Genomic DNA, 15449 nt, shown 5'->3' with positions numbered 1-15449 from the left:
TGTTAGCTGCAGCACGATCAGGCCTAAAACTGTAGGATGAAACTTTTAACACTTGTCATAGGCCTACTTCTGCTCCCACTCGCTCCCCAGGCTGAACTGGCAGCAGGCTCGGTGTGTGACGACAGGCGCTCTTAGACATGCGCTGCATGTAATTTAAATTCATGCTTCAAATCATCCAAGGGCCCTTTATGGTCTATTTGGTGATGACCTACTTACTTTAAAAATACTGCTTAGTACAATAGCCCATGTATGTTAGTCATAGAAACGTTAATTGCATATCCCTCTCTCTTCCCAGGCAGCCCCGTCTGCAGGGCCCCTGTTCTGCCTCTGAAATTCACTTAGGGGGAGAGAAATAAGTTCCAGAGAGTTCCACAGAATGCCTCGACAATGTTTATTCATATGTTACATTTAAACATAAATAACTGAGCAATAAATAGTCTGTTCCTGACAAAAATAAATAAGGCAATACACAATATTCATAAAATACAATTAGACAGAATGTTATCATAACAAATACAACAGTTTGCAGAGGTTTGGTGTTTTTAACAGAGTAGAGGTGTATAGTACATTCCCAACATACCAAAGAAAAATAGTGCAGCTTTATTTTTTACATCACTTCCTCAGGCTCTGCGAGTTGGAGGGTTTTCTCGCTCATGTGTTTTTTTTGTTTTTTTTTTTGAAATACTATTTCACCTTTCAAGTGAACAAACGGATACACAAACTGAAGCGCTTTTGAGACCTTTCAGCAACCATGCACTGGCCTATAAAAGCTGGACACACACACACGCACGCACGCACGCACACACAGAGCTATAAATAATACCGGGTTCAGACTGTCAGCATGCCTGCGGTACAGCTTCTTCACTCTTAATCCTGAGCACACCCAAGCTGTTGGACACTGTGTTGGAGGGGGGGTAGAGTTTCTTATAACGCTTCTTCCTTCTGTAACTCCCACTGTTTTTATTTTAGCACTAAGTTATGCGCAGAAAGGGGGTTTCCTTCTAAACAGCCTCCTACACACCACCTTTTACAGAACTAAGTGGGCTTAGCTGTTCTCACTTTTGGTTCATGACCGTGATGTTCGTGAGTCCAGAGCACAAAGGCTCGTTCCCGATAGCATCTGGCTACAGCAGCGAGCGGGGGAAGTGTGCCTACAGCGATGAGCTAAGGACCAGTACCCGAATGGAACCTGCCCGTGTGCAAAGGAAGACAGAGCTTGGCTTATTTTTTAATTTTTTTTTTACCCACACCTCAAATTTTAAGAGATAAATTAAAGGGCTTGACTATTAAGCTGAAAAGCACTTTATTCTTTTTCCCTTTCAGACTATATCTTCAAACAGAATAATTTGATTTCCTACACCCTTTTTAGGTAAAATCTGACTTCCTAAATTCACTATGAGCTTCTTAACTTCACGTGAACTTCTTAAAAACAGTCAGAGTTGACCTGACTGTTTTCACTACAAAGTTCAATGGGAACAAAGCTCTGAAGGATTAAAAAAAGAAGAAACAAAAAAAATTCAGATTTAAACTCATTTTTGGCTTTCTTCTTTTTTTAATCACTAAGGTTCTAACGGCAGATATTGTAAAGTGCTTAAACTAAGTCCCTACGTTTCTAGGGGCACAGGCCACATGAACATCTATGAAATCTGTGCATAAACCCATCAGCAAAAAAGACTTGTCCTTCCATGCCCCTCCCAATGCAGAGGTACAATCTGTTAAAAACAACACGTACCCAGGAAAAGAAGTTAAGAGTATATGTGATAATTTTAGACAGTGTGACAAAGTACCAGCATAGCAGTAAACATGTTTAAAGCTCCAGGGCAGAGCTCTAGCTACTTCAAGTCACCTTTGCTCTTTATAGAGGACTGGGTAAAACTTACACTGCTACTTGAAGTGTGTGGCCCACCAGGAAAACAAAGATCTCCATGAGGTGTGTGGATGGCTCTACAAAATAGCATCGCATGACAGCAAATGATCGGATCCTATGCAACAATTTAAATCGCTTAATCTGACAAGTGCCAATACCTATTTGAGAATTAATGACAGCCTGGATCCTGTCCTCTCTGCAGAGAGGGAAGGAGGCGGCTAGTGGTGTACACCGGATGAACGGGAGGAGGTGAGGCTCCGCAGTGTCTGGTCCGTAACATGGCACTGAACTTCATGGGGCTCTGCGGAGAGACAGAGCCTGGGAGCTGATAACATGAGCAAGGAACCCATTTCTGTGTGCTAAGCTTGTGTTAACCTGAACCATTTTAGGCAGATCTTGTCATCTGGGAAAACATGCAGAGTAATTTTGCAAAGTAAAATGAAGGCATGACTGTGGCACGTGTAGGCCATAAAGACTCAACAGTACGAGCTAGCCAGTGAAGACTGGCTAATGCTTTTAGCCAGAGTTGCCAGGCCATCATTGCTTATGTCGACCACGCTGTTCAGTATAAGGCTATTCTCCAGCTGGTAACCTTAGTGACTGTAAGTACTGCTGAATACTGTGGTGAATACAAGTCCCAGTGTTTTAGCAACAGGAGCTGCATACGCGTTCTCTTCCATTTTCAAAGCGTAGCCATTGAGTCCACAGATGTGCTCTTCTAAGGACCCAGTTCAATGCTTGCAACACTTGAGTGAGTATTGGATCAGGCCTTAACTCCGTGGAAAGTTCTGACCGAGCACAAAGTGTGCATCCAGGGTATTAAAGATGCCGTAAGTCAAAATATGAATGTTCCAGTATGTCAAGTCAATAATATCGCAAAAGCGTAAATAGACAGTCTTCTAGATAAAGGGAAATAAGAGAATGCAAAAAGATTTTGTCTTGAAATACAAAGTGAGTGTAACAAGGACTATCAAACACAAACTTTATCTGGTGAAGGAAAAGTTCCGTTTTTAAAAGTCTATTACAAATCTCTTAAATATTTCTTACATTATATGGAAGATGCAGTTAAAACAACATTTTGAAGTTACAGTGCAAGAAATGCTCCATCCCATAGCTCACTACAAGGCCACAAGGACAGTCTGCTCATTATCACTTATTTTCAATCAGCGTCTGCACTTTGTAGACAAGGTCTCTTGCTATCCTCAGAATTTCCTGGGCATTATGATGCTCTGCCATTTCTAAAAGACACAGACAAACATTCTTAACTGTCAGCTTCAGGAACTTTTTTCTGCCCTAGCATTAATATTAATGTAGCATTAGCATTATTTAATTAGTGTAACATTAGAAGCAAGCCAAAATCATTGCAGGGATATAGGCTTGTAGAATTAAAGACAGAATAAGTTAATGAATCCCTTAATGATATAGGTCTTAATATCAATATCCAGTCCTTTTGGTTTCAGTTCTTATGCTGCAGAAAATCCCAGTGCCCTGTAATCAGAGAACAGGAATAGAGGGTTCTGTACCCACACGTGCTTGTGAACAGCCCTCCTGGGCTCTCAAAAATGTAAAGTTGCAGAACGTAACTTGATCAAGAGATGTCCCTCAAGGCAGGGACTATTGTTGGAGTGTCTGAGAAGCAAGTGGTAACTACAAGAAGAGCTAGAGCTTGCTCGATCATAGAAGATCTACCGTCTTCTACGGCCCACGCAGCTCTCAAAACATTGCTCTTTGTATGTGCCAAGCCAGACCTTCAGGAAGAACATGAAAATCTGGACTCTTCATTTATGTGGAAGGCAATGTGACTGAAGGAGTAAGAGATGCCCAGCTTCGTGACCAGGGGCTTGTCTGGCAGCAAGTGCCAAGTATCCTGAAATGCAGCACCTGGGTGACTGGTGCCTACTGATCTGTGTCATGAGCGCAAGAACTGCAAAACTGCAGGCAGCTTGTCATAGTAAGGGGGAAGCAGCAAACTCTGGTTATCTGCTTTTTATCAAAATGACTTTCTTAAAAGTTGCTTACCATTAAAAAACTTGATGATATCGGTGAAGTCCATGTTGTTATCACGGATAATCTCTCGATAAACCTCTACAAGTGCTAAGGCAATGAAAAGGACAAAATGTTCTGAAGAGATGTGCTTTGCTGCCCAAATAACTTCCCACACTGTAAATACATCCTCGTACAACAATTCTGAATGGGAATAAACATTACAAGAGCATCTGATTATTCAAATTGACCATTTTCCCCCCTCTAGCTAATGTCTTACAGGCCTTATGCAGAAATGAATAGTACTTGACAATGCCTTCTTTTCCTCTCCCCTTCTCCTCCAGGCCAAATCCTTGCACTTATTTGTGCAAGTATGGCAACAGAATTAGGTTTAAAGGAAAATCAAGAGAGAATGTAGGTGAAATGTTTACACCCGACTCCAGAGAAGATGCCTAAACTACGATGAACATGGGGTAGCAGCACAGGCAGTCCGATTTATCCTAGTTAGGGCTATAGGACAGGCTGCAAATCTGAATGCATTTCCAGGGCCCCTTCTAGGCTTTGCAGTGAACCTATGAAGGCGAAGGCTGTGCTATTTTTTAGTTGCAAACAGCTAATTGTATAGAGGATGTGTATAGATTACGCCTACACATGCAATTCAGATATTGCCCATGGAAATTTCACCTTTTTGATCCATCTGGGCTCATCTTCTGCACAGTCTTTGACAGTGAGGTCCAGGGGATCGGGATATGGGGGACAGGACATTCACTGTGGAGGAGCAGGTAGAGGATTTATGATCCAGTCCCAGTGCCTTCACCCCTCTCACTGTCTGATAGTTTTTCCTAGTAAATAGCTGATGGGTGTGCATCTTCTCCCTCTGTCACCTCTGTGCCTTCAGGTGTTTGACAGGGTTGTCTTTAAATGTTCTGGCAAATTGATCTATACTTCAGAGGAGCTTCTGACCTGCCAGATAGCAAGTTGGGTCCCTCTCCAGAAACACTTTAACCAATGATTACAAGCAACTGCTTCTATTAAATATAGAGTGTGTGTGTGTGTGTGTGTGTGTGTGTGTGTGCGCGTGTGTGTCTCTCCTGAGATCCTAGGTGCTCCCACAGTATATAACCAAGTACATCATTCAGCAAAATATGACAGCTCCTGAGCTATTGCTGAGCTGCTCCTTGTATTCAAATGGCTGTTTATAGATTCCTGATAATGTAGTTGGAGCCAAGTTTCCACTCAGTGCAAATGCCTGTTTGCTCAAGAACATGATACCAAGTCGATCACTCTTCTAAGTTTTGACTTCATTCCAGTGCCAGTTCGTCTCTGAGAGTTGCATTCGTTTTCTTATTTACAAACTCTATTGTGAGCCTAGCTACTACTCACCGTCCAGACATTTAAACTGAACCAGAGAGCTGTTCACAGTTTTACACAACTCTAGATTATAGGCATAGAACATTATTACCTCTTTTAAAGTCAAGCAGGAACCAGCGATAGCAGAAGTAAAAGTGAGTGTAATCTCCATTCTGGTGCATCAATTCAAAAAGCTCTGAGTCTAGAATCTAAAACGAAAAACATCAGATGTCAGTATCTTGTCTGAGAGTAGCCAAATCAAAGGTGTTGGAGGCTGGCAGACTCCCATGCTGCTCCTTCATCACTTGATCCTGTGGTTAGTCAGAGCAGCTGCTTAGCACAAATCTGGCCTTTTATTATACGTTTGCAAAATGCTTGTGGTGTGGGTGCCCTGACACCGACTGATGAGGTGGAGGGTCACTGCTCTGCAGGTACAGCAGTCAACCTGAACTGTGACATTAAAGTTCCAAGCAACAGTTATAGATCCTAACGATTTTCAACAGGCAGCAAATTTTCATCTTCCCACCCAGCTCTCCTCTCAGATTGCAACTTGGGGCTAGGGTGCAAGACTGAATTCCATTTACATGGAGAAAGGAAGGAGAGAGACTTTTTCATGGCAAGTTTGTAATTCTAATGAGTGGTGGCGCAGTTCTACACTGCAACATGTAAAATCTCTAAAACTGAACAATTACTTGCCAAATGTCTGATGGATGTCCTACAATGTGGAAGTACACCTGTAGTCACTCCTCACAGATGTTATCCTAAGGGCTGGTGGAGGAGCACTTAGCGCGTGGCATCCTCCTACAGTCTTGCCATTCAAGAGCAACATTGCAGCCTTATGTGCTGCTTGCGTTTGTCATGCTGGCCATCTTCTTCATTTAACTGACCTCTATTTTCATTACTGCTTAATAGGCCACCCATAAAACCAAAATACTTAACAAAGAAAAAGAAATAACTATCACCATTAACTGTATGTCTGATTTGTCACACCAAACCAAACAGGACAGCTTTTATTGTGTTTGGACTGGCTGTTAACCACAGGTTGACAAGTGACACAGGTTGACAAGTGAATAATTAAAAGGGACTGCTAGCAGTATACGGAGCACAGCTCTGTGAATGGACAACCCTGAATTTGAGAACTGTATTGCTTTACTGTGTGTATAGTCCTGGCAATGGATGGCACAGATTGAGACTTCTCCCTCCTGTGGTTACTTCAGCACTCAACAAAGCAACGACTCTTCATTCTTACATGTATTCATGTGAATGGCATAACACAGACAAAAAATTTTGTCCTGTGAACCCAGAGAAATGATCAATGGACAGTATGAAAAAAATATTGTACGTCATGCCCAGAACTACAGCTCTTATTGTACCATGAACTTTTGAATCATTTTCAAGCTAAGAGGCTAATTTTACAACTGACCCTATAAAAAAGCTAGTGACAGCCTAATCTTGAGATTCTTGGACAAAATACTCATATTTTGCATATAGCTATAACCCCTTTTATATGGATCAAAAGATCTCCAAGAAGACTGATATATAAAAAAATGTCTTGTAGCATTAACAAAGGGTTGGTTTTAAACTGCCCAGGACCAGTATCCATATTCCTCCTTTTATGCCAAACCTGACTCCTCTTGTCACCCAAACTAAGAGGTGATGATGGCATGTTAGATACAAAGGGATATACTCACATAAATGCAGTTGCAGGATTAGAATTTACTTCACCAGCAACTGATAATCACACACAAAAACTTCCAAATTGCACTCAAGCTGATTTCAAATAATAAACAAACTCATACAACTACCTGGAAGCACTGTTAAACTCTTCTTGCATTGTAATTATTATTACGTGGATACTTTACAAGTGGGATAATGTAACAGCAGTTAGTAGGTATTGTATTTCAACTGGCTGAAGATACTCATCAGCAAGATAAGGAGCAGTGTCAAGCAATCTGCTGGAATTTAACCCTTAATAAATCCATGCCCTTGCTCTATAAAGTTGTGCTTGTAAGTATGGTAGCCACACCATCACAGCTGCATAGTAAATAAAACAAAAGTACTTACAAAGTAATTACATCTGAGACTTGTTTTGTTGAATTGTTTCTACATCTGAAAAGACCATAATTATCAGTCCCCTGTATTTGAACTCAGCTGGATAAAAAAGTGACAGAGCTCAAATGTATCATGTGTGGTTGTGCACACCAGTGCAAGCACACACTCTAAATGGGTTTGATTTTATTTTCCAGATGTGGATGGAGAGAGCATGCACCTATCTCTTACAAGTCAAGTGCGTTACTCAGTGTCACACAAAGAAGCCAGTCCAGCCAGAAGTCTAGAAATAATGGCTATTCCTGAGTGTTCTCATCCTTCTTTATTCTAGTTTTGTACACCTGCCTGGTGCTCTCTGGAGTGGAATATCCAGACCTTAAATCCATCCAAGAAAACCCTTTAGCAAGCATTCTGCATGAATACAAATATAGCTATGGTCTATTTGAGCCCATAAGAAATTAAGTTTGTGCCACAAAAATCTGTATTTCCTCTGCCAAAGAGCAATTTAAGACTGGATCTTACTGCTATTTCCCATTGACTTCAGTTGGAGCTGGACTGAGCCATAAATGTGAGTCATTATGTTGTGTAGCTGGTATAGCGGAGGTGGAAGATTTGGAGGTTTTTGTCTGTCAAGATGAACTGAACTGCTCTAATACACACTAACTGTGTATTACCTCAGTAACTGGAGTTCCTGCCCTTCCCTGTGGCATGAAGCTAATTCTAAGCCTCTGTTACAACCTCATCTTCTCTCAAACAAGGTTCAAAAAGACTCACTTGGATTAGGGATCGCATGTTGGCAAAGTGTGTGTCCATAGCACCTCCATTGGGGAAGTTCTGGCTCATCCTCTTCATGAGGTGGCTGAAGCAGCTGTAAGCCAGTTGATCTGCAGATACAATGCAGAACGCTTCAGTGTTGTAAAACGTGGGACTTCCCTGACAAAGTAATATACTGCAGGGCAAGGGGAAAACAGGTTTTTCCCTTTGCTGTTCCTTATCCCCATGACCAGTATTTAGATGAAACAGAACACAGTACCTAACTCTGGACCTTTTCTTACTAGTTATGTTTCAGAAGATCCCAGCTTGAGGTTGAGTTTACAACTTCAGCAACTGTGGGAACATAGCTACTTTGCAAATTTAGTAAAATCTAATCTGGAAGTCAGTGAGCAAGCAGGGAATCCCTGAGATGAGATACTACTGTTAGCCACTTCAACAACAGCCACATGTAAAGCAAACATGAATCAAGAGCTGCAGGTTTGTCTTTCCTGGTGAGCTAGCTTTGGTGTAACAAATACAACTTCTTCTGAAACAGCATTTCTAAAAAAGATCTCCCTTAAAGATGTCAAAGTGTTCCAAAAGAAAAACCTTCCTACCATTGTCAAGTATAACCATCAGAGGAGCCAGGAGGTCACACATGCCTTGAACATAACCAACTTCTAGGTGCTCCCAAACATAACTGCAGAAAGAAGGAAACAGAAGAGATAATAGGATGCTTAATATCAAAAACCACCTTGCTGCGTTCTTGCCTCAAAAATTTGTCTTGCATCCAAAATCCAGTTCCTTTTGGAAGTTTTTGAAGTGTTTTGTCCTAGAGTGTTGCAGAAGATTTAAGCTCAAAAGTCTAGAGAACTTAGACAATGCAAATCTTCCTGTACAGTGGTACAAAAGGACAAGTATTTTGGATGAGTTTTTTTATGATAATTCCTAAAGGCCCTGTAAACAATCCACCAGGAGCATAGAGCAGCATTCCAGGCAGGAATATCTCTTGTAATGCAACTCTTGTTATAGGCTCTTCATATGTTGTGGAAGGAGTAAAAATAATGCTGTCAACTGTCTACTTACAAGATGAGTTAACTAATGCTGAACTTTTTTCTTCCTGTTCCTCTAAAGCTAAATATTGTATTGAAGTGTAATATGATTATGTGAGTTGAAATTTTAAGCAGCTATTGTAAGTCTCTCTTTCAGAACTTTTTGCCGCCTTAAATTCCAGAGATCTCACAACTCTGTATTGTTTTCTGCTTGGCTAGAGAGGAATGTTTTACACACACAGCTTGAATATCAATAGTTTGTGAAAAAAAGCAGCTAAGGAAAGCGTACCACTTAGTCTGTGGAACAAAGGCCCAGGTTTTTAAAAGATATCCTGTTTTTTTTTTTTTCCAAGTGGAATCTTGGTATCTTTTCCAAGTGGCAAAGTCTATGGAACTTTCAGCTTTAAGTGTGTTTAGTTGAACAGCCCTCATGGCAATTTATATTCCTAAAAGTGAAACTAGTCTTTTATTGATTCCAACTGGTCCCAGTGGACAAAGATGTTGGTGAATTTTGATCTGAAGATGTAGCCTTTCTGCCTGCTTAGTAGATGTCCCTCAACAATACATCTGGGTACCTCAGAATTATTAACTGTCATCTTTATAGCACCCCATTAGAGCATGCATATATTATCCTCATGAGTAGGAAACCACAGCTAATAATACACTAAGAGAATGGCTCAAGGTGACTGATGGCATCTGTTTCCTGAAGTAGAATCTCTCAAGTCTGCATTCCAAACCTTGGACCACCTATCATACTATCTACTCTACCATATTATCTGTTCCTTCTTCTTGTAAGTTCATTTTTAATTATCCTTTCTCTCTTGCCCTGAAGTGAGAACTTTTACATAGATTATTATTTTTATATTATAGTTTGCAGATTATGACAGAAGTGTGAAATGTTGTTTAGTTCACAAGCTATGTTACCTGCACATGACATTTCGGAGTTTCTCCAGGTTATCGGCAGTAAAATACCAGTAATTCCGATCACATCTCTGGACATCTTTATCAATTCTGTGCAAATTTAAGGCAACAGTGTCCAATAATTCTATCTAGAAGAGAAAAGTTTAAGTCAGATCTGCTGTTCAAACAAAAGATACTTTTTAAAATACAGGTGAAATAAGAGGCAGGCTGCTAAATCTTTTGTAAAGTATTCTGAAACATTTTTAGATAATTTTATCACCATCACCAGCAGAGAGCATGTAGCCAGAGAGCAGGGCTCATGCCTTTTTACTCCCTCCACAACTGCAAGTGGATTCCAGCCCAATGTCTACCTTGGTGGCACTAACAAGAGAATATCCACCAGCAAACCAGAAATAGCTTACTACTTTCATAAAATAAAATTTTGACCAAATGGTGAATCTGTTCTAAGATATAACTTTCATTAATCACATGTAGCACCATAGAGATTTCTTTAAGCTAACTGTACCTGACTTTCCAGGTACAGCAGTGCTATAATACTTCAGTAAGTATGTACAATTATACTGTGGACGTATGAGAGCATCAAACTACTCAACTACTGTCAAAAATCCCAGGTAAAATGCACATATTTTTACTGGTAAATGTTCCAAGCCTGTTCTCTTTCCAAAGGGTTATTAACAGTGGAACAACTCCCACAGAGAACTAGAGGCAAAAACCCAATTATTGATCTGTTGACAGCAGTAGTAATCATAGAGACCATGGAGTCTTAGATCTAGATTTAGGGTTCTGGTTCAATTTGATTAAATGGGGGTTTTGACTTGCATTAAATGACACCAAAATCTTACAAGTAGTGTCCCCCTCCTTACTTTGGAAATTTTTAGCTACTAGAACTACTCACATTCTTCTCCTTGCCTTCCCACTCAAAAAAGGCCCAAAATTTTCCTGTTCATTTCCAGTTTAGCTCAAAATCCAGATGAACAGATTTGGATACAGAGATCCTCAGTTATCCTCCCACTGCCTGTAGTTCTAGTTTGGGATTGTGTTTCATTAAATCCTATCTGAAAAAGTGCAAGTATGCTAGAAAAACAGTGCTCTGCAGAGGGATGATGATAATATGTTGTGACCTACTGTGTAGGATGCAGCACAGACAGAAGCAACATCCATTAAATAGTCCACCTGGGAACACAGCTGCTCTTCAGATACAGAATCCTGAGACTCCAGTACAACTGACTTGGCTTTCTGCACACGTGGTGTGTCTACGTCAGTTCTTTCCAAGTCAGTGCTAGCTTCTTCTTCAGCCCCGTCTTCAAAGGAGACACTCTGCCCGTCATCGATACTGGACAGGATGCCTGAGGCCACAGAGTAGTTCCGAGAGGATGGCAGCCCGGAATCGGGAGAGTCAAACTCTACAGACTGCTGCTCTACAGCAGCTACTGCTGCTGGCGTGTCTACGGACACCACAGTGAAAGTGGGGTCATCCTGACCTTTTGAGTCTCGCTCTGCTGAGTCCATTTCATCTACAGATATAAAGACCTGGGGGGAAGGGGTTGTTCAAAGAAAGCAGGGGAGGGAGAAGAAACAGGAAACATTAATTTAGGAAACAAACCTCCAACCATGAGAGAGAGAAGTGACTGTTATGTCAGTGCACAAGATCACTGATTAATAGAGCTTTCCTACATGCAAACAGCTGGGAGCTCCCCAACCTTTATAATGAAACTCTAGATCTAAAAATAATACCAATTTACAGGCTTATAGCAGTTTCCTATGATGATGTCTCCCTCTTTCACAGTCTTCAATTAAAAGTACCTTGGAAAGCAGCCAAGCTTCCCTACCTGCAACGCCAGCTCTAAGAACATCTGATCATTGTATGATACCTTTGAAAGGGGCCAACATACCTCAGGCCTCAGACAATCCCAGTTCAACAACTGTTGTTTAAAGTCAAGACTGGCCTTCATGTTCTTTGCACTGTGCAACTACTTTCCCTCTTCTCTTGCTAAGACATCCTTATTGAACTATTGCAAGTTGTATTTTCTGTTGCCTTAGTGAAATTAGTTGGCTAACTGTCCAAAGTCTGCATAAGTAATGAATGGCCAGAGACATTTTTTGGCATTGGAGACACCAGTCCCCGCACACCATCTCTTCTGTCCAACCACGTGACTATAATTTATAGACCTCTATCTTGGTTATACAAATTACAAAGGGGTTAATTCAGTCTGCCTGTCTAGTGCTTAATATCTTGCCCTAGATTGACAGAGATCCCCTCTTCCAAAATAAGAGCATCCCAACCTCTCAGTCAGGGACAGGACAGAAACAAAAATATGCTTTAATGGTAGCAATCTTTTGATCTATGCTGGATTTGAATAACGGACCTACAAATAAGAGGTCTATGAAGCTATTTTACTATTGAGAGAAGGATCTTCTGTAGCTGGTGAACCTTAAAGCCCCTTAGGCAGGTCCTGATTAAGAACTGCTATAGATTACACAAAATACAGGCTCATTTTTAGCTATATTATGGAGGGTCTACAGATGCAAATTCTCTACAGGATTCAAGTAGCTCCAGACTGATAGAACTGTATCTGCTTCTAACTGAAGTCTCTGCTTCTCTGGGCTGTGCCTGTGCAAATACTAAGCCTCCTGCACTGTCTGCACAGTATCAGTGAATGGGAATGGAGTACTTACATCGTTGCTGATGGTGGAGTCCCTGTGAATCAGTCGCTGGACATGGCTATCAATGCTGCTGCCTGATGAAAATTTTGCCAATGTGGCAGAATGTGATTCTTTCTCTCGCTGCTTTACAACGATCTCACAGGCTTTCCACTCAGCCATGACCTTCTGATACCGGAGAGCAATGTCTTCATCCACCTGCAGACAGATAGATACTGAAGTACTGGTTCTCCTTGAGAGATTGCATTAAAAGATGTGTGGAAGCCAGAAGAGGGAGGAATAAAACAAGTGTAATGGCTCAAACTGGAAACCTGAAGCATCCTGAAGCCCTCTTGCTAGAGCAGAAATCACTGTGACTGGAAAACGTAATGACTGGAAGAGTAAGATGTTGCAAAGGAAGGGACAGTTGGACATTGACTGCAGGGTAAAAATTATCACTGTAGAGGGCAGAAAAGGTTCATATAAGTTTGTGTATATGTTATCAGCAGCACTTTGCCATTGTTCAGGAAAGAACGAAATACGTTAGCGGCTTCCTTGTGAAAAATCACATAGAAGTCAGATGCGATCTGATGAAGCAATAACTAGCTCTAATTGGATTATTCCTATTTTCATTAAACTTTCTTCCCAATTCCTTCTCTATTCCACCTCTAACATAAGCCCTTGTAATGAAGTACAAGTCACATGTTTGTAGATATCAGCTTATACATGAGAGACTCCTGAACAACAGAAATACCAGCTCACATAGCCCAGTCTTATGGCTGCACTGCACATAGCCAGATGCTGTGGGAACCACTCTGGTTCCCAAAGTAATAAAATAGATTTTTGCCACTGCTGGCTTCTTCCGCTGAAAGACAGACACAGAAAGCCCCCTTGGGCTATTAAGGGACATGTAGTAATTTTACTGCTTTGTGACTTGTCAAGAGCTGAGGAGAAACCACACTTGTGAGCTGGCTCCAGGCTCTGGACTCTGCTGGCTGGAGTTGCTACCAGAGCGTTCATGCTAAAAGCTGCAGGCTATTTGTCACTTGAGATAGCTGTGGAATCATAAATCACAAAATACAACAGTTAGTGGAAGGCTGGAGTACAGCCATGTTTGGGAGTGCCCCAGTTACTGATGGATGACTGCAAAAATATCATCAGAAGGCAAAGATGATAAATCACCCATGTTGACTTCAGTTAAGGACATTAGAAGTTTCCCATACGTGCAAATGTTATGACTGTTCTCATCGTGTTCATTTAGTAGACTCTTACATTCAATGGGAAGCTTTATTTAGAATTCAACACCATATTTCTTTGAGGAGTCAGTTATTACTGTTATTTACTACTGGTGTTGAGTAGCTCATAGGAACTCCAGGCAAGGTTGGGAACACCCCTGTGTTGGTATGGTACAAACCAAGGGAAAAATAGCCTAAAGGAGCTTGTATTCTGCAGATCAGTTGTTTTATACCCTGCAACATGCCTTTCTGAATTGAGCATAATTCCTGTTGTACAAATAGACTCAAGTTTTCTCTTCTTGCCAGATCTCTTATGTTCTAGATGTGTATATATGTGTGCCCTTTGAAGCTGGAGCTAGAATCCATGAGTTGTGGCTCCAGATCTCCTGCTCTAAGAACTAAGTGTCTAGTTCCAGACTGACTATCTATTTCTACATATAGATCATAAATCTGATGGTTCGTATTCCTGTGGAGAACAGAGACAGCAAAATGCAATCTATAGCAAGAAAGCTCTTAATATCCAATATTTCTTGGAAACAGGAATTATTAATAATAACACAAAAAAACAAAAAATACCAGAGCACCAAATGCAAATGTAATAAATTCACACTGCATAAGGAAGTGCTGCAGTTTAGCCAGATCACTGCTGCTGAAGCTCTGAATTAACTTTATAGAAGTGTTTCAAAGGGTCCTATCTTTTTTGACAAGGCAATAAAAGTTAAGGAACAAGTCCACACGGTGCTCTAGAAGCACTTCTTATCTCAACTTGTATTGTATGCACAAAAGGGATGATGAGACAAGTACTTCTCTAGAACAGAGATACCTCCCAGCAGGCCTATGGCAGTGTATCAGCCTGGCTGGATATTTGGATTCACTTCTCCTCTTAGGCAGTTTGCCTGACCTTCATGAGATAAGATAATCAACAGGACTTACTGCCCTAGGTGGTTTCAGAAGTGCTCTTCTTCTTCCAGCGCTGGCATCTTGGGAGGGCAGGAAGCTGCCTAAGCAGTGCTCAGTGGAACGTTCTTGCTATACACATTATATCCAGATTACACATTACAGAAGGAAACATCTAAACGCCTTGAAAGGTGTGAAAAGTGAAAAATTTGGACTGTGACCCAGTTTGAACAGTTAAGGGGTGTATTTCTCCATCTGTGCTCAGAACTGTTTTATGAAGATTAGTGTGAGTAAAAACAACAAGACAAATTGCCTTAGGAAGGAAGAATGCTGCTTAGAAAGTGTCCATGGTTTAGAAGCTAATTTTTCAATTTGAAGGCTCTAAGCCAGGCTGCCTTTGTGATCTGCAGCTGCTCATAGGCCCCTTGGGATATAAAATAATTGGGAGTTAGCAGATGCCAAATGTTCTGGTTTTGACATACAAACCACTCCTCATCCATTTAATCTGTTCCAGAACAAGATCAACCACCGCATGAGTGCTACCTCCCTGGCAATAACACAAACAGGAGAGCAGATTAACGAGTTAATTACGTTCCAGGGCAACCCTCATTACTGTTCTAGACAGTTCAGCAACCTTTTGGGCAATTCTTAATGTCAGTCAAAAGCACTGTTTTATTGACATACAAATCCAGAGCTGGCTAG

At 41.0% G+C, this 15449-nt stretch overlaps 1 protein-coding gene across 1 annotated transcript in view; it reads right to left on the bottom strand.

Moving 5' to 3' along the window:
- Positions 1-383: 383 nt before the first annotated feature.
- Positions 384-15449, bottom strand: part of SGSM2 (small G protein signaling modulator 2) — a 77706-nt gene continuing 62640 nt past the window's right edge. Inside the window, exons 17-24 of the mRNA XM_067309947.1 lie at positions 12652-12834; positions 11101-11505; positions 9979-10103; positions 8620-8702; positions 8024-8133; positions 5313-5409; positions 3887-4054; positions 384-3105 (exon numbers count right to left, since the gene is read on the bottom strand). Of these exons, the coding sequence (XP_067166048.1) occupies positions 3017-3105; positions 3887-4054; positions 5313-5409; positions 8024-8133; positions 8620-8702; positions 9979-10103; positions 11101-11505; positions 12652-12834 (1260 nt within the window). The 3' untranslated portion in view covers positions 384-3016. The remainder of the gene's footprint in view (positions 3106-3886; positions 4055-5312; positions 5410-8023; positions 8134-8619; positions 8703-9978; positions 10104-11100; positions 11506-12651; positions 12835-15449) is intronic.

The sequence above is a fragment of the Apteryx mantelli genome, chromosome 22 (genome assembly GCF_036417845.1).
Source record: "Apteryx mantelli isolate bAptMan1 chromosome 22, bAptMan1.hap1, whole genome shotgun sequence".
NCBI lineage: Eukaryota > Metazoa > Chordata > Aves > Apterygiformes > Apterygidae > Apteryx > Apteryx mantelli.
This window is presented reverse-complemented; position numbering and strand designations above follow the sequence as displayed.